Raw genomic sequence first — 18,747 nt, 5'->3', positions numbered from 1 at the left:
TTGTTTATATGGATTTTATCTATTGATATGTATCATATTGAAATAAAATAAAAAATTAGGTCTTTATTCATCTAAAATTAATGTCTATTACATATCAACATAAATGATATCTTTTTCTGAAAAAAATACATTTTCCAAAACAACAAAAATTGGTAAGAAAAATGGTATTTATATTTCTGCAAATCTCTCTGAAATCTGGCTTAATAGAAGACAGCTGGTCTGCATTTAGTCTGTTGAAAGATCAGAATCTGGAAAGCACAGCTATACAACTCCTGAGAAAATGAAAGTGAAAAGGCAAATAGCATCTTAGTATTATTAGGAAAATAACTTAATCTTGTTTACCATTAAAACCAGTTTTAATGCACATTCCAGTTGTGCCTCCTCTTTAAGGCCAAGGAAAACAAAAACAATAAACCTTGGACTCAACGAGATCTTGAATTAAAACTGAACCATGAACCAAAAATGCAGGGAAACCTCATTGGCTAAACTGTATTCAATTAAAACAACGATTACTCAAGATGGTACATTTAAAACCGATATAGCACGGATGAACACCAGGGAGTTATCACTTTTTTTTTTTTTTTTTTTTTGCGTGGGTTAAATTTCTACTCATCCCCAGCTCTCTGCTCAGGGATGCCTTCTGTAGGGTCTCTGCCTCACCGTAAGTAATGAGCCTGAGAACAATGACATCACCAACGCGGTGGCTACCGTAGCGGGCCACACTGACTAGGAGCCTAGAAACACTCGACACGCGTCTTCCCATTTTATTCTCAGTAAACTTGGAGGAAGGTACTGGCTTCGTTTTGCAGAAGCGGCTGGTTCTTGGACACCTGCACGGTCCAAGCTCTTCCGGCAGCCGGATGTCCTCGCTCTCTGCTTCTGTCCTGCTCAGGTGAGTCCCTGAAGGCAAAGGTCAAGGGTGGCGCTCCTCCGCTTGCCCGCAACCTAAGCGCCTGGGTTCAGTTAGTCAGTCAGGGGACCACGACAAGGAAGCGGGCCTTTTGGCGGCTCCCCGCTCCTCTCGCTCCCGGGGCACACGGAAGTCTGTGTGCGGCCAGGCCACCCAAGGTTCGCAAGAGGAGGAAGGTGCGCCCGCGCGCGGGCTCAGGCCAGGCAGGAGCCTTTCTTCTCTAGCCGCAGGATCTGGGCGCAGGCCAGAACCTTTCTTCTCGCGTCGCCGTTGCCGGACGAAAGTGTGCAGAAACGGAACGGTCCTCCCGTGGCCAGGTTGTCGCTGCGGTCGCCGGCTGCTGACATGGGCCGGCCGGTGTAGGGCCGCGGGTGCGGGTCACCTTGGCGGTGGGCTGACTGAGGGAGCAGAGGCAAGACTGGTGTGATGAGAGTCATCTATTAGAGGAGGCCAGGGTGAGGGTTCAGGCCCTGGCTGGGAGATGAGGTGGTTCTGGATTAGGTTAGAGGAAAGGTGCAAACTTCAGGTCTGCAGACCAAATCCAGCCCACTGCCTATTCCTGTAAATAAAGTTTTATTATAATGTGGTTGTGTTCATTCATTTACATACAGACCATGGGTGCTTTTATACTGCAGCAGCAGTGTGGTGGCCTGCAAAGGCCTGCAAAGCCTAAAGTGTGGACTGCAGGACCCTTTAGAGAAAAAATTTGCTGGCTTTCAGGTTAGAGCATTTTCAGCAGCATAAGGAGTTTGGGTGTTAGGCTCTGAGTTTTACAAGTGAGGCATTAAAGGATTATTCATGTTTAAAAGTAATCAGTAGCAATATTGATGATCACTTTGGAGTGTGACATAGAGAGCTAATTAGGAGACTGTTGCATTAAGTCAGGTGAAAGCTGAGGAGTCAGTGATAGTAGGAATAGACAGGAAAGGGAGATGAAGTGAGTGCAGGTCAAGTTTCCCTTCTCTCTAGGACTTGGGGCCAGAAGTATTTAGGATTTTAGAGTTCTTGGACTTGGAAATAATTGAATATACATAATAAGATATCTTGGAGATGGAACCTAACTCTAAAAACAAAATATGTTTTATGCACATAGTCAGAAGTCAGTTTTTTAGGATGTTTTTAGTATACCTGCATTTTGACTCATCTCATAATATGAAGTCATGTGGAATTTTCTACCTGTGATGTTATGCCTGTACTCAAAAAGTTTCAAATATTGGATTTTTAAAATTAGGATTTAGTAGTTAGACTCAGCAAACTTAGTGGATAATTAATGGAGTTAGAGTAAGAGGTAGAAAGACTGGAAAATTAAATCGTATTAAATTCTAATTGCATTTTTTTTCAAAATTATAGTTGGATGCCACTTGCTCACTTTCTCAATTCTAAACAGGAAAGAATAGGTCTAAGAGCCCAGAGGACTTAGAAGCAGGTGGTAGATGACTGCTCAGTGGCAGTGCTTCCTGGCAAATGTGGTTTGGAGAGCACAACTGGCATCCAGTGGGGTTCTCCAGCATTGCTGTATTTAATACAAAATTGATAACTGGTATGTATACCTATTGTGGGAGATTGAGACCTGCCTCACAGTCCAGCAACACATTAGACCTGGTTTGTTGTGTCAGGAAGTACTAGACAAATCTCACTCCTCTGAACATGGATGGGGATTGAGACTCCTGAGGGCTGTGTGGATGCCAGGTTCTTCCAGTTCTTTTCAGTTGTGCTGACTTTAAAAGGAAACTCGTCTTGGTGGTGGCAGTTGCATTATGTTGGGGAAGCATGGTTCTTGGAGATTGTTGGCTGAATTCCTCCTTCATTCCTAGTAGAGTCTATGGTGGGTCAAGGAATTCTCCCTTTCCTCACTTCTAGTTGGCAGGTATCAGCAGTTCAGCGTATCAGCTCTTAGGGTAGGGCTGCTGAAATAGGTTCCCTCAGTGTGACATTTTTAGTGAAATTCTCCCCGTTCATGGTCTGGTTTCATATTGGAATCAGATTTGTGTACATGTTCAGATAGAACCATCCATAAGGGCAGCTATCAATCAAGCTTACATCAGCTTGTAAGTCAGAAAGCAGTTGACCCTGCATATCTGCCATCTGCATCTGTGAATTCAACCAACTGAGGACTGAAAAGATTTTAAAAAATCGAATCTGTACAGAACACGTACAGACTTTTTTCCTTGTCATTATTCCCTGAACAATATAACAACTATTTACATAGCATTTATATTGTATTAGGAATAAAATATTTAGATTTACAATAGAGGACAATGTGCTTAGATTGTATGCAGCTACTGTGCCACTTTATATAAGGAATTTGAGGATATGTTGATTTTGGTATCCACAGGAGTTCAGGAACTGATCCCCTGCAGATATGGAAGAGGGATGACTTTACCAGTTTGTTCATTTATTTTGAACACTACAACCAATACTTAGAAGGTTACAAATTTTGGAAAATAAAATCATTTTTGAGCTTCTGCAATAAGTTGGAAACTCTATTATACCTGATCTCATTTATTTTTTCCCATTTTGGGGGAATAGAAATATAATATTAAATGATTATATAATATAGATTGATTGTATTATATCAATAATGTGATTCTAGAATTCATGTAAATTAGATGTTTAAAGTTTCTTCTGTGGAAATCCACATTTGCTCCCTCTGGTGGGTAAAGTATCAGTGAAGTCTGCAGATGTTCATTACAGCTTAAGGTATAAAAACTGTTTATGTTCAAAACATTAGGTTTCAAATTGACTTTACAAAGAGGTCTGGCTTGGGCTGGGGCTGTGGCTCAGTGGTAGAGTGCTCTCCTAGCATGTGTGAGGCACTGGATTCGATCTTCAGATCTTCAGCACCACATAAAAAATAAAGGTATTGTGTCCACCTACAACTAAAAAAAAAAAAAAGGAAAAGAAAAAAGAGGCCTGACTCCTGACTTTCCAGTTCTCAAGTCTGGGAATACTATAATTTGCCACCTCCTGCAGATCACAGCTAACATGTTTGTTGAAATGTTCTTATGGAACTCATAAGTCACATTTAACCAAGAGAGTCTTTTCACTTCACAGTGTTAAATACATTTCTACCCAATGTGTAGCCAAATGATAAGAAAGCTAGTAAAATGAACATCACCTTTTCTTGGATATCTTCTCCAGCAACAAGTCCTGTAGTCCAAGTAGCAGAGATAGGTAACAGCATATCTTAACTCAGAGCAGTTGAGAAAGGAATTAAAGAATATATATTTTGAATTTAAAGTACTTTTTGCAGCTTGGTACTTTTAATGATGTGATCTTGAAGAACTGCCAGGCTTTTTTTGAGCCTCACTGTTCTTGTTTAGTTGGAGGATTTGGCTGGATGGTCCTTAAGACCAGTAGGATCTCTCTGTGATTCAGTACTCTTCTCTCTGCAATTCCTAGAATATCTTTTTAGATGCTTTTTGCAATAATAATGCCCTTTGTCTTGTGATATTCTCCCTGAGGCCCTGTGTACTTAGAATTTTTCATCTAGATAAGAAAAAAATTTTTTTGTTAAAGGTGGCATTTTGTATGATTTTACAAATGTACTTAATACTTAAATATATTTCTTACAATGGGCTGTTGTCTGCAAGATACATTTTCAAAGTTGACTCTCTTTAAATCTGGTTATAAAAGTAGTTAAATGCTCATTAAACAGAATAAGGAAGGACATAAAGTTCATAATTGGTGCTTTAAGCCAGAAATATCCATTGTTACAATTTTAGTGTCTCCAAACGTTTTATCTATTAAACAAAAACAGGATTTTTGCAGTCCTTCTCTTCTTATTCCATCTTCTTTTCTTGATCATTTAACACTATATTATTGTGGACATTTTTTGGTGTCATTCCATATTACTCTGTATCATCAATTTGTTTGGCGGCCTGGCCATTAAAAATAATATCACATAATTGATTTACCTGAATGCCTGTTGAGAGACATTTAGATTGCTTCCAGTTTGTTGCTGTTTTAAACAAAACTTTATTTTTACCAAATTTGTTTCAAATTTTTCATAATCTCTTAAAAAGGCAAAAAATATAAATTCAGTTTGTGTTTATTCTTCAACAGAATAAATAGAAAGTTGAGGAAAATTACCACTTAGTTATCTGAAAGTATTCAATGTGTTACGACTTACTGGATGAGCGTGGGAAAGGGGGTGACTGGGGTCAGATTAGTGAGGGACACTTCTCGGGGGAACAGACTAGAGAGCAAGTGCAGTTGGGGGGAGGCCAGTGTAAGTCCACTTTTTCAAGCCAGAGGATGTGAAGTAAGTCCAGGGAGGCCTGATTACAGAAGGCCTTGAGAGCCTTCAGACAAAACAAGTGTACATACTTCAGTGGTGATCCTGTATCTGTTTAATGACCACTTAAAATGCAGTGGAAATATTTAGAGTAGTAACACAAAGAATTTCTAGTAATAACTTTAAAAGAAATGCTGATGACCCAGTTGAACTTCGAAACTTTGCCAACAGATGCAGAGGACCACTAAGTAGAAACCTATTGTATACCTGGAATGGAAGGAAAAGTGTAGCAAAGGGATCAGCTGTTCCTAAATTAATTTGTAAATTTAATACAGCTTGGATCAGAATTCCAACAGAACTTTTTTGAGTGAATCTGAAAGTAGTTCTGAAATTCATCTAGAAAAAAAGAAATGAGAATATCTAATTGATTTTTTTTTAAAAAAAGAGTGGAGGAGGAATGGGGACACTAGTCTTATCAAATATAAGAACATTTTAAAGCCAAAATATAGTAAAGATATGCACATATGACTTATTCAGGGAGACCTATTAGGCCAGGGTGTGTGTGTGAATTTTGTTCATATTAAAGAAAGCATTGTAAATCAGTTTTAAAAAAAGGAGTATTCAATAATGGTTTGGGGGTAGTTATCACTTTGGGGGGGGACAAAGTTTGTTTTACATCCTTACCTCATAAGAGATACATATGAAAATAAATTTATAAATGGACTACAGTTTGTAATTATAAAAGCAAGACTGAAGAAAGTGAAAAGGGAATGTTGTCTTACCTTGTAGAAGTGGGAGGTCTCTGAGTAAAAGCAGCAGCAGTTTTCATGATAGTTATGGTGGTGACTATGGTGGCAGATAGCAGAGCTGTCACTTTACATAGAGATGCCTAGCATTTTCCCAGGTAGGGAGAAATTATTAGGTAAATATGGCTTACCAAAGAATATGTCATAACAAAAAATAATTGCTTATATTATCATATTAGGCTAAAAAAGTAAATACGAACACTGGTTATAATTAAAACTATGTATACAAAACCAAAAACAAATAATAAAGAAAAAAAGAATGCTCTAGGCATAGAAATACTGGCCAGAAGGAAATATACCAAAATGTCAAACATGGCTACTTCTATGTGATTGGTCTATGGGTGATCTTTTCTTCTTCTGTCATCCAGAATTTATTTAATGAACACATACTACTTCTGAAATGAAAACAAAACAGAACAAGTAAAGCTCCTAGCAGACAAGTTTTTACTTGTGGTAGGAATTGGAGAAGAATTAATAGCTTTTGATTAGAAAAATGTCATGAGTAAGCAGTATCTAATTATATTTAAAATGTGCAGTGGAGGAGACCCTATTTAAAGGAAGTCTGTGGTAAAACCTTTTGTAAAGGGAGTAATTTTCCTGTAACTCAACTGGATTTCCAATTTGGACTTTCTTAACTTATGCAGGAAAATCATCCACAAATGTTGGGTTAATGTCTTAGCTTTCTGGTTGTCATTCTAAAAATAATAAACGATAATAATAGCTACCACTTGTTGAACATGTACTCTACCTGGCCCTGTGCTAAGAGCTTTATAACTTGTTTGACTGTCCTTACAAGTTCGGTTCCATTACTCCTGAAGAAACCGAGGTTCAGAAGGCCAAGTCACCTTCCCAGCTGATGTCCCTGGTGCTGTAAGATGGTAACAATGATGAGAGCTTGCCTTGTCCCTTGATTGACTTCTGTTGTTGCAGGCTCTTGGAAGTGAATGGATTTGCCTGGGTAAGCGCTGCCCCCACCTGTGGAGCTGTATTCTGCTTGGCATTCTCTGGTGATTTGCTCTTTTGTATGTTATCACATCATTTGCTGTTTTTAATGGCACATTTGGTACATAATCACACACATTGAAAGTTCTTGGCTAGATTTGGGGAAAATATTACTACTATTGAATCAAACATTTCTTTCTTTTTTTTTCCTCCAAACCAAAAATTTTATTTGTTTCTCTCTTCCTATTTTTCCTATTTTTTTAATAAAAAATTTCCTAGCAATAACACATTTTGCATAGATTGTATTGAGGTATGCTTTTGGGGAAAAGGGGAAATGGTTTGTGGTTTAGTTAATAAAATTACCAAGAAGGAAGGAAACCCAATTTGTAGATTGTAGTCATTTGAAAAAGTCTAATTCCCTTTTCTGCCTTTGGGATAGTCAGGCCATGGAGAGCTCTGGTGTTTAGATGGCTTTTTAGAATTGTTCAGTCACAGCAAAGGGCCTGGCCTTTTTAATTATTGCACTGGCCAACCTTTCAATACCGGCTTGCCCCAGAGAAGGGCCCTAATGTGGGATGCAACTTCCTTCAGCACAGGACCTTGAGACACACAGGCTGTGATCTGTCGTCAGCAGTTAGGTCTAGCAGTCAGTGGAGAAGGCTCTATCCTGAAGGTGGTCCTATACTACCTTTTAGCATTGTTGTAAGGATTGAATGAGATACTATCTATGAAGCTGCCAGTGTTGTATTTGGTGTATTCTTGATACTCAGGAAATGCAATCACTTTATTATCACCTGTGTGTTGAGTGTCCACCTATGAATAAGGAAGGCACTTAGATTGGTTTCTCTTTATGATAGAAGGGTCAGTCTGATCATCAATATGCTTAGAGCCCAGAAGGGAGCATCCATTTTGTAAATGTCTATTGAGCACCTAGTATGGGATATGCTTGTTTTGGTTCCTAAAGGGCAGAGCAAAGGTAAAAGACACAGAACCTCTGCTTTCATGGATTTATAGTCTAATGGGAAATTTATAGCAAGCAAAAATACAGAAGCATACTTAGAGAATGATAATTTCACACTCATATTAACTTGTATGTCTAAGATATCCCCATAAGTAATTATAGAAATCTTCAAAAGAGGAACTTTGGAAATTCAGATGGAGAGATCACTTCTGGGTGAGGTGGAGAGAAGACTGGGAGGAAAGGTGGTTTTTGAGTGGTCTCTGAAAACCCATATGTTTTCCACATGTGGGAATGAAGGGGAGAGGTGCTGAGTGTGGGAAAGCATGGGGTGCTCAGATGAACAAGGAGCTAGCTTAGTGGGAGGACCATGAGAGGAGGCATGGCGCATGTCATGTTGTGTTCTTTGACCCTTCTGGGTCCACTCTGTCCTCTGGACTCTGCTCTTGTCACAGGAGGCAGGTCTTCATGGATTGTATGGTGGGCTTTCATTGCCCTTGGCTTCCCCTGGGTTTCACCAGTGGCAGACTCCAGCAAGAGATCAGAAGATGGGGAGAGAGTTTTTGCATCCATAGCCCATAGTTAAATGTCCAGGATTTTTTCATGTATGTCAGTCATACTGTGGGTTGGGATGAGATAGCCAGCAGGCTGGTTTCACCCAGCAGTGGACAGGGCCACATTGCATCCCTCCTCAGGTGACCCTGAAGACAGTGAGAAAGGGAAGTCCTCCCCATGGCCATAACTTTGGACAATTTATCTCTGTCTTTTTATCTAAAGTGGTTTCTGTATGAGGTATATTTCTCTCCCCTGTTTTCTAGCTCAGCATTGCAGTTGAAAAAATCAAGTATTTTAAGCTCCAACATACTTTTCCTCAGTGATGTGGCAGTTCATATTTTTCTTCCAGATATGACCAGAAAGGTTAGAGGTGGTAAGTGGCTCTGTGGCGTGTTGACTGTAAATCTGAACTGAAATGGAATCTGTAACCCATTATCAGATTCTGAATCAAGCTGCTATGTCCTTCTCCAGTTTTTGTTTTAGTGGAAATGTGTGTTTTTATTCTGTCCAATAGACAGTGTACATAACTAATATTAAAAGGGAATTACATAATGAATACTTGATATGAAGGAGACTAGTTAAGTACTTCAACTTCAAGGGATTTCATTAAAGTAATAAGGAAATTATATTTAATTTTAAATGGTAGAAAGATTTTTTAAATGTTATTGCCATTAAGCCTTTATTACCCACGCTCAACCTTATTTTGCAAGTGAATTTCCAAGGGAGACTTCATCTTTATAACAGGTAGAAAAGAAATATCCTTGCAAAATGCATAATTCGATGTCTTCTTCTTAACTATGGAAAGAAGCATACTTTTCCAAAGAATAGAATGTGATGGTTGATTGGAAACCTTTGGAGTTACAGGCTTTTAGCTCTACCTCTTGTAATAAGAAAATATATATAAGAATGGGTCCCCAGACGGAGGCACGGAGGGATACTTTAGAGCCCTAATTGACTCCAGACACAAGCTGTGATTGTTAAACAAGCAGTGACAAGGGGAAGTTAAATCAAAATTAAATTAAGGAAAGTAAGGGGAAAAAAGATATCAAGGAGAGGTGATGAATTTTCTGAAACTTCTAAATACTGCATGTGGGTAAGTGATTGGAAATCTGTGAATGTATCTCAGTTATGTCAAAAATGAAATCTGGAAACATTTCAGTACTTGCAAAGATCTTTCCTCATTTTTAGAAGTCTTTCTTAATATTCATTACTTGGTACAGCTCAATCAGCACAGGCATATTTGCTTCTATACTTTTCTATAGATCCAATTGGCAATAAAGTCATTATCTCCCTTGATGTACATGAAATGATACTTTGGCAGGATTTATTTTTCTGTTTATATTTTGGCATTTTGATGTTGAAGTTTGTGTAAATAAAATTTCTGGGAATCAGCTCCTTCAAGCTTACTGCCATTTTTGCAGTTGTTTCTGTCATTGTCCCTTTTCATGGCCAACCCTGCCAGCTAATGACCAGACTGAGGGGACAGACGATTTGTCTCACTCCTTTGCAGCATGAAGCACAGTTCAGCACATATATGGAAGTGAGTTAAGTGAGTAAGTGCCTGTGTCTTCTCGCATACGTTAGTGGAATAAGCTGTGTGGACTCAGTCCCTGATGTCCTGAGCCTGGGCTGTCGCAGCAGTGCCAAGCCCTCCGTCTCTCCCCTGCCAAGCCACAACACAGAGAAGGCTGCTTTCATCACATTTTTTTGGCTCAGAAGCCTTCAGTATAACTCATTTCCCACATAGTGGATCCTCAGATATCTGCTTGCTGTCTAGAGGCTCCCCCCTCTTCCAGGGTTGAACCCTACACTTCTCCTGCCCATCCCCTTCAGCTCTGATGAAACTGCGATAGTCGCAGAACCCTTGGCCTCCTTATCTCCTTGTCTTGCTGCTTCTGTTCTTCTTGCCTGGACTGCTGCCCCCTTCGATTTCTCAAATTCTTAACTTGAAAGGCACATTTGGGCCTATACTAGTCTCCTTCTGAATTCTAACTATTGCTGCCTATATCACTTACTAAATAAATAAATATATACGGCCTGTGACACCCTTTGTATTGTTTTATGTTACTTAAAGGTTACCATGGCTTGGCTTCCTTCTGTTGGAGTAGTGCTATTGCTATTGCTTCCCACATGATATTGTTTACTTTAGGGCATGGGGGATGGAAAAGGAGAGCAGGATTCCATCCTGCTGTTGGTTTATAGTGCCTGAAGTGGCTTTTGTTTCTAGTGGTACTGCCTTTAGACAGGACATGGTCTGTATCTTTTTCAACTTTGTATGACTTGAGCCTAGCACAGAGCCTGGCCCTTGACCCGCTTTCATTACACAGTACTGGAGTAAATGCTTGGGGAAATCCTCAGCTCTTGGTTCAGTTGTTTGACCTAAAATTGAAAGAATCAGCAGATATAATTTTCCATCTTTTAAAAGCCATAAAAATCCAGTTTTCATTTAGCTTTTTTCATCATTAACAGTTCTCCCTCAAGCACTTCTTCTCCTTTGCTGCCTTCAGCTTCAAACTGAAATTTAAATCAATTTCGTCTTATTCTTTTCCTTGTGAAATTGGAGAACAACTGTTTAGTCACCTCCTTATAAATAAGCCTTCAACAAGTTAAATTGCCTCTAGGACTTGCTTTCTCCAGATTAAATTATCCCAAAGTCTTTTCTTTTTTCTCATAAAGACCTTTTAAAAAAGAAGCATTCATTATTTTTTAATTTATTTTTCTAGCTCTTTATAAAATTTTATTTCTTTCATAAATGTACCACAGGATGTCCCTGTAAGGGCCTGATTGATGCTGTCTGGAATGGCAGGCTTCTTTCCACATCTTGAGCTGCATTCTGTTTGGATTTTGAAGTGTGCTGTTAGCTTTTTCTCTCCCTTCATAGCCTATCTCATTTAACTTAGTACCCACTCCCATTCACCATTTTTCTAGCATTTCTTCAAATACGTAGCTTGATTTTTTTCCCCCACAAGCATGAACTTGCTTTATTGGGAGTCTCATGGTTACAGGTTAGAGACCCCAGTGCAAATTGGCTGAAATGATCAAAGGACTTGTTGGCTTATCCCTGGTTGGATTGGGTGGACAACACAGTGTTACCACAGGCCTGTTTTTTTTTTTTTTTTGTTCCCCTGGTCTGCCTTCTACAGTGCTGCATCTCTTTGAGCACTTCAAGGCCTTGCTTTGTGATAGCCAAAGAGCTGTGAGGCTGGCAGACCCCACCTTCCATCAGAGGGAGAGAGGAGTTTGCTCTTTCCTTGTAGTACTTGCCCATATCTTGGGGGTCTGTCATTTTCACTGACTCAAATTGAATCATATGCCTATCCTGAAATCTACCCCATCTCCAGAGGAAAAGGCTTTTTTGCCTGCCTCAGTCTACTTTGGACCCAGTTTTGGAGCTGGAGCAGTGTGTCACTTCCCCTGAGTATGTGTGGCAGGGAATTGAGACAGGATGATTTTCAAAGGAAATTAGAGGGGCTCCTTTCTCAGAAGGATGGGAACAATTTATATGGGTGGCCAACAAGAGATATGCATACATTCAAAGATGTGCCCCTTCACTCCTCTCTAGACAGGTTATTAAAATCGCTATGAACTGAGAATATCTCTGAAAATAAGTTCTGTATTCTTTTACTCGTCATCACTCTGTTTTTTGAGCATCCACTATGTGCTGGGCATGTTAAGTAGCATACAAATGCGAGTGAGATACCACTGACTTTGAGAAACTCAGAGTCTAGTGAAAAGATAGACTTAAAGGCAAACAAACATATAGAAATAAGTGCTGTTATCAGAGTGTAAGGGGAGGGTGCATGGGAGAGGTGCATTCTCAATTGAGTCTTGAAAGGTAAAGAATGCCTCCTCCCAGATGGGAAAGGAATGACATCAGCCTGAAGGCCAGAGTGAACCCCAGAAAGCTTTCACTAGGGGACTGACACAATCAGGTGTGCTCATTCTGCTGGTCACTGGTGGATTCAGCAGGTGAGAAGTGGATCAGCTGTAAGCAATACAGAAATGGATAGCAGGCAAGGTTTCAGAGCCAGGCCTGTAGACTGGGGAGACCTGGGAGCAAATGGTGGTTGAAACATTGTAGCAAGAGAGGGTGTTCAAGGAGAATTTCAAATGAAAAGAAAAGAAGGCCTTGGAGTGGTTCTTGGGGAAAAACAATGTTTGGAGGGATGACAGGGTAAGAAGCCAGAGGGGTGGCTCCCACCAATTAACAGATTTGTTCTTTCTTTGATAAAGACAGCACCATCTGGGATGGTTTGTGGCCTGGGCTAAGAGCATGGACTCTGGGCTCTACTCCCTGCTAGCAGGTGATCTGTGGGCAGATTACTTCACCTCATCTCCTCCTCCTAGCAGGGAGAAACTAGTACCTTACTTGGGAGGATTAAAATGAGTAAAGCACCTGCAAGTGCTTCACAGGCAAGCCCACCCCTGCCGGTGCTGTGCTGTGTTTCTGCTGGTTTCCCACACTCTTGTGCCCGCTGACCAGTTCATCTGAAATCCAAAATTAGCCTTTTTGGGACTTAAATAATTTGCTCTTCTGAAAACTAGTGGTCCCAGTGCGACAATGCAAGTGTCTGACTCAAAGGTTCTTCAGATGATTTATTGAATTCTGTTTTTTTACTGGCTGACAGTTTTATTCCTGAGTTACAGTTTTGTTTCGTCCACATTTTACCTACTTTAAAATTGTTCCTAGTACTTCATAGCATACAGCTTTTCTTGCCTCTTCTTTCTCACTCTTCTTTTTTAAAGTTTCTTCCCCAGAATCATTCCTAAAATTGTAGAACACTCAGGTAGTCATCCTGTCAGTTTGTTCAGTAAGTTTCTGGCACGGTACTTTTAATCAGGCTGGTTTCTTTATCCATCTGTAGAAATTGGCAATATTTTCAACCCCTCTCCATTATGCTCAGAAATATGAACTTGCTGTCGTTTCTTCTTCCTCTTCCATTTTCCCAAGTAAATGTCTCGAACCACTGATTAGATCTGTGTGCCCACAATAACTTAAGCAAGCACAAAGCTGAAAACTGATTTAAAGGAGAGTACCGTGCAGAGTCTACTACTCACTGTTTTCTAAAGTCTAGATTAAAATAGAACAATACTCAGGATGTGAGTATGTCGCTGAATCTCCAACACTCATTGAACCAGACGTCGTGTGTGTTCATTTCTAAATAACTGGGTGGGTCACTTTTTTATTTATTATGAACACAAACACTGATGCTAACAACTGACATGTGAAAGGAAAGCAGGCGATAGTGATGAAAACCATTTAATGATTAGTGAGGAAACAAATATTGTTTAATGAAAATAAAAACCATGTCTAAAGGGCCTAATGCTGACTTTTGGAAATATAACCATGTTGTGGTCTTTTGTGTACCCTCTGTCCTGTACAGTATATATTGTTTAAAATTGCTTGGGAACTGGAGCTTGCAATTGTGAGCCTGGAATGTCCTGCAGATAATTAAGTTTTGGTCAGGCTTTGGAAAAATAAAAAGTTCTCGAACTATGATTTTATAAACATGCTACAATAACATTTCTTTATATTTAACAGTTTCTTATATAAAGTTGATACTCTCATGAGGCATTGATTAAAGGTAAAACATCAAGAAAGAAAAAATATTAAATTAAAACTTCACTTAGGATGTTGACAGTTGGCTTGTAATATTAAACAGATGTGTATGTTCCCGGGGATATTCTTCTTTCTGAACTGAATTGCTAAGTTGTATTTTTTTTAATGACAACTACAAATTTTTGATCAGTTAATAATTTTAAATACCCTTTCTACAATCTTCTGTATCTAACTTCATCTGTAGTTTGACCCTTCTCAATGATATAATGACTGGTGAAGCCTTTGCTGCCTCTTCTAAAGCCTTTCATTTTCTTTCTTCTCTTTTCCCCCCTCTTAAAGCTTAGCTGGGCTCTTCTGATTTCATGATGCATTCTTGGAGACTGATTCCTTGAAATAATTTTGGGATCATTGAGTGGAATTCTACCCGTGCAGATTTATGTCTGTAGTTTCCTTCCATATAAGCTTTGCTTTGGCATTTGAGTGCACAAGTTGACCTACATTGTGGTATTGTGTTTGTGTGGTCACTTGTAAAGGCTTCATAATGTGTCTGTATAGCTAGCCACGCAGATCGCCTGTACCCCACACTGTGGGGCCAAAGAAATGTTAGTAAGGGGACCTGGAGGAAACCAGGCTGTGGAGCAAGAAGAGATTCAAGAAATTCTTTGCTTACAAGGTTTTTGCCATAGGTAGACTTTTGCATTCTCTTAAGTCTAGATCGATTGGAGGCATGGGTTAGGTGGGGCTAGGCTTTGGTAAACTGAGGAGGAGTTAGCTTGGATTTTGTAGCATGAGATGAAAAGTACTTTGTGTCTTCAGAAATTCCTCAAATCAATCTGTAATACTAGGTAAGTTGTACATTGTTGTGTTGGGCTGATGAAATGGTTAATTTAGAGATCATTTAGCTGTATGTCTTTGACATATAAATGTCTTATGTTTTCTGAACGATGTATTTCTCTAGGCAGGAGGGTTTGATTAACCTGGACAAACAATTTTGTTGCTTTGGATAGATTTATTGACCTTGGAACGATGTATTATTTGCACAGTTCTCTTTTGAGAATCATTGTTTTTTTCTCTGCTTTGGGGCAGAGAGGTATTTGAGGGTATATGAGAGGCATTTTCAGTAAACACTCAACTGAACAAATATAAAAATGTATTTTGTGTTACAAAACTGTGTGTTTAACCTCAAGAATAATGGACTCATTTTTAATAGCACACTACTTAAATGTGACTATTTGTTCTTTAAATCTAATACCATGAATAGCTTCTTAACATCCACTTTGAGCAAAAGTACTTAAAGTGCATTTTACATGAAAGGATTTGACTCTTACACTTTTCAACTCTTCAGCTTTTGTTCTCTTGCTCTTTGTTTTAAATTACTCTTATCTTTGTGTGTGTGTGTATGTGTGTGTGTGTGTGTGTGTGTGTGTGTATGTGTGTGTATGTGAAGAAGGAGAGCAAATTTTTGTGTCTGATATCTTAGTTTTAGCAGATAAAATGAAATCACCACCATAATCTCTTGGAAATTTGAATTGCTAATTAGTGGCACCCTGTTAGAAAGAGTTGAGAACTTTGAGAGATGTTAAAAAATACTATGTTGTTTCCCTATGAGGAGCCATCCATTTTTAATTTAAGAATCTGAAAGACAGTTAAATGTGTCTGTCGTACTTGTATCCATTAGCTGTTTCTAGATCTTATATCATTTAATTCCATTTCTCTTCTAAGAAGAGAAGGAGTGTTGGGGGTATTTTAAATAGTTCTCTCTAACCAGAATTTGTAATTATTAACAGATTCAAGCAGAAAATGCTCTTTCACTTTACCATTATTACTACCCAGTAAATTGTATTGGTTTATAGATATTTTGGCTCGCCTCATAGGACTTAATTTCAGTATTATGCTTGACCTAGCAATAAGCTGCTGTGATCAGCTACAGGGTAGTATACTACCTGTATCCGTGTGGTAGAATGGTTTCTTCCACCTTCAAGTTAGAAGTGCATGGTTTTAGAATTTTTTTTAATTTTAACGTTCAGTAATTCTACCACAGGGAGAGGGAATGTAGGAAAGTTTCAATGTCTCTGATGATTAAACTGTTTGAACCATGGATATTGAGTTTTTATAAAATCTCATTTGAAATCACTGTTTCTCTGGCTTGTGTTCAGATCTTTTAGCAGCTCTACAGAGTGAATCAGTTTAGCTAGGGAGAAGGGAATGCATTGCTCCTTCCTTCCTTCCAGGTTTGGGAATGGAAGGCATGTATTGGTCCCTAGTGGTCTGAAATGGGAAATACATCCTTGAAATTGTACTGGAACCTTCCATAAAGCTTCTTATTTTGTTCAAAACAAAAATGTTAATAATTTGAGGTAGGTTGATTGTGTTTATTAAAGGGTTCTTTGAGTTTCAGTTGAAATTACTTATTTTCTTATTCTTACACTGAAAAGTAAATGAACTACTTATTAAAACATGGGTACTAGATTAGTTCCTGTATGCATTTCTAGCCACTTAGAAAATGGAGGGAGATTCTGGAAATACTTGTATGCTAAGTAGTTTGAGAAAACTCCATCAGGATTTTTCCTTGTCATCTTTTTGTCAGCTTTATCATGCTTAATTTTCATGAAAATAATGTGTGTGTTACTGTGGTCACACTTTGATTTAGCATTGGCTTGTGTATGATATTTTATTGTCCCTGTCCTGGAAAATTATAGTAGCTTTTATGAGGAGTGGTTTGTGGGTTCACAAAACCCACTTGGAGTGCCATTTACTATAATTCTCTTCTAAAAGGACCATAAAACATCATGTAAATTGTTTAAAAAGGGAAAGGCCTTTTCTGAGAAGGGCTAAAAAGAGGTCTCTACAGGCTTTCTTTGTTTCTTAAAGCCAGTGTCATAACTTTAGGCTCATAATTTATTTAGAGCATTACTGTTGTAAAATAAAGCACACATATATGTAAGTAGAGATGGTTGTGAGCTCTACTTACAGTAAGTAGAGAGGCCAAAAATGGGTATTGGTGAAAACTAATCATCAAGTTCATTATATTATAATTTCTAAGACTTAGGAAATGGAATCAAGGAAAAAAAAGGAAGAAAGAATTAATCGCACATATATCCTTTAAAAAAAAATCTTGATATTCTCTCTAAGGTTAATCTACTTTAAAACATAATTTTTGGTAACCAGTCTTGTGAAATCACATTTAAGTTCACAATGAACTTAAGACACTCTGAAGACACTCTCTGAAGACACTCTCCTCTCTTGGCAGTTTTACCTGTCAGCTGGCTTGCCACACTGTTTATGTTACCTATGGAGAAAGCAAAAAACAGGACAGCAACAGCACCAGAGACCTGTCATGGCTTTCTGTACAAATGCTGTGTTCTGATATTATCTTGGTTTGAGCATGAGCCCTCTGGAGAGCAAGGACGGAAATTGTTAATGATTTTCTACAGCATGCATATGGTACTCTGTGCTTCTAGTCATTTAATACAGGTATGTCTTATGTTGGAAAATGTTCTAAGAAAATCCATATAAATGTGAAATATAAAATTGGAGCAGTTTTTTATTTTGCATAGATACATTTGTAATAGATTTAATTTTAAAAGCCACTTTCCTAGTCTGTATGAGATCATTATATTTGCAACCACATTTTATAGGAACACTACAAATGAAATGATGATGGCTGATGGTGTAAATAGTGGTAAAAATTTACTTCTGCAAAATGTTGTACTCAAGTGAAAAATTTTAAAACACAAGATAATCTCTGTGTTTAGAAACACAAGTTTTGTGATAAGAGCTTATAAGTAGATCACATTTATGCATCTGTTAAAGACTGCTGGTTGCCAAATTTTCTTGAACATGGCTGTTAAATTAGAAATCTAGTAAATCTGCATTGGATTTATCTAGCTTTCTGAAGACATATTCTTTTCAGAGGCTGTTAGCTTTTTCTGTTTTAAGTATAAATATTTCTGTATGCATGTGACTTCATGAAGAATGTAAACTTAGGTTTTATAACATGACTATAAATTCCTCTTTTCATTATGTGTGATAACATAATACATACAAAATCAACTTCCTAAAATATGGAAACGTTTGGGGATTATTCCTTATTCTACATTCTTCTACAGTCTCTCTGTGATATTAGGATATTTCTATCCAATCAGCTACACAAAATAGTTAACTGAAGTGAATTTTGGGAATAGGAAATGAAGCCATAAAGGGAGAGGAGGGGGTTAGTGAGCAGCACCTTTCCTTGTCGGCAGGAGGTGAAGAGCAGAAGCAGCCTTGCTTGGCTGCCCCATAGCCGGGCTTGTTCAGCACTCCCCCGGCTGACCAGTGTTAGCTGAGAACCCACTTTCAGTGGCTAAGCGTACTAAGTGAAGAAGATGTCTTATGGCATTTTAAGTAATGTTGTGGAGTATGCTACAGACTTTCATAATTAAAAATTTTGTGTAGAGCCCTGTGGAAAAAATTGTTTCAATGTGGATGTTTGGAAATAGGATAGGCACTCCATGAAGGGAGCAGGCCCTGAGGTCTCCAAGTTAGATATATTTTTCACGATGAATTTCTTATACACAGCTATGTCATGACATCATTATTATTGTGACAGAGAATGCTCTGTTTAGGCTCTTTTTGAGAACTTTTTTGTTTTAGCACCAACAAAATACTTCCTAGTCATTTATAGGTATTAAATAAAAATGCATAGGATTTTAGTAAAAAATGTTATGCTTTATAAATTATTCAATTTTAAGATAACTGAATTTATTTTGCAAAACTTATATCCAGAATGTTGATGTT

The 18,747-nt window shown here is 38.4% G+C and overlaps 1 protein-coding gene across 1 annotated transcript in view; it reads right to left on the bottom strand.

Annotated features, from left to right (window-relative positions):
• Positions 1–18,747, bottom strand: part of LOC144372840 (autism susceptibility gene 2 protein-like) — a 150,206-nt gene that overhangs the window by 51,377 nt on the left and 80,082 nt on the right. The window contains 2 exon segments of the mRNA XM_078036085.1: positions 661–900; positions 1,122–1,308. Of these exon segments, the coding sequence (XP_077892211.1) occupies positions 661–900; positions 1,122–1,308 (427 nt within the window).

The sequence above is a fragment of the Ictidomys tridecemlineatus genome, unplaced genomic scaffold (genome assembly GCF_052094955.1).
Source record: "Ictidomys tridecemlineatus isolate mIctTri1 unplaced genomic scaffold, mIctTri1.hap1 Scaffold_173, whole genome shotgun sequence".
NCBI classification, from domain to species: Eukaryota; Metazoa; Chordata; class Mammalia; order Rodentia; family Sciuridae; genus Ictidomys; species Ictidomys tridecemlineatus.
Note: the sequence above shows the minus strand (reverse complement) of the source record. Positions and strands in the feature narration are given on the sequence as shown.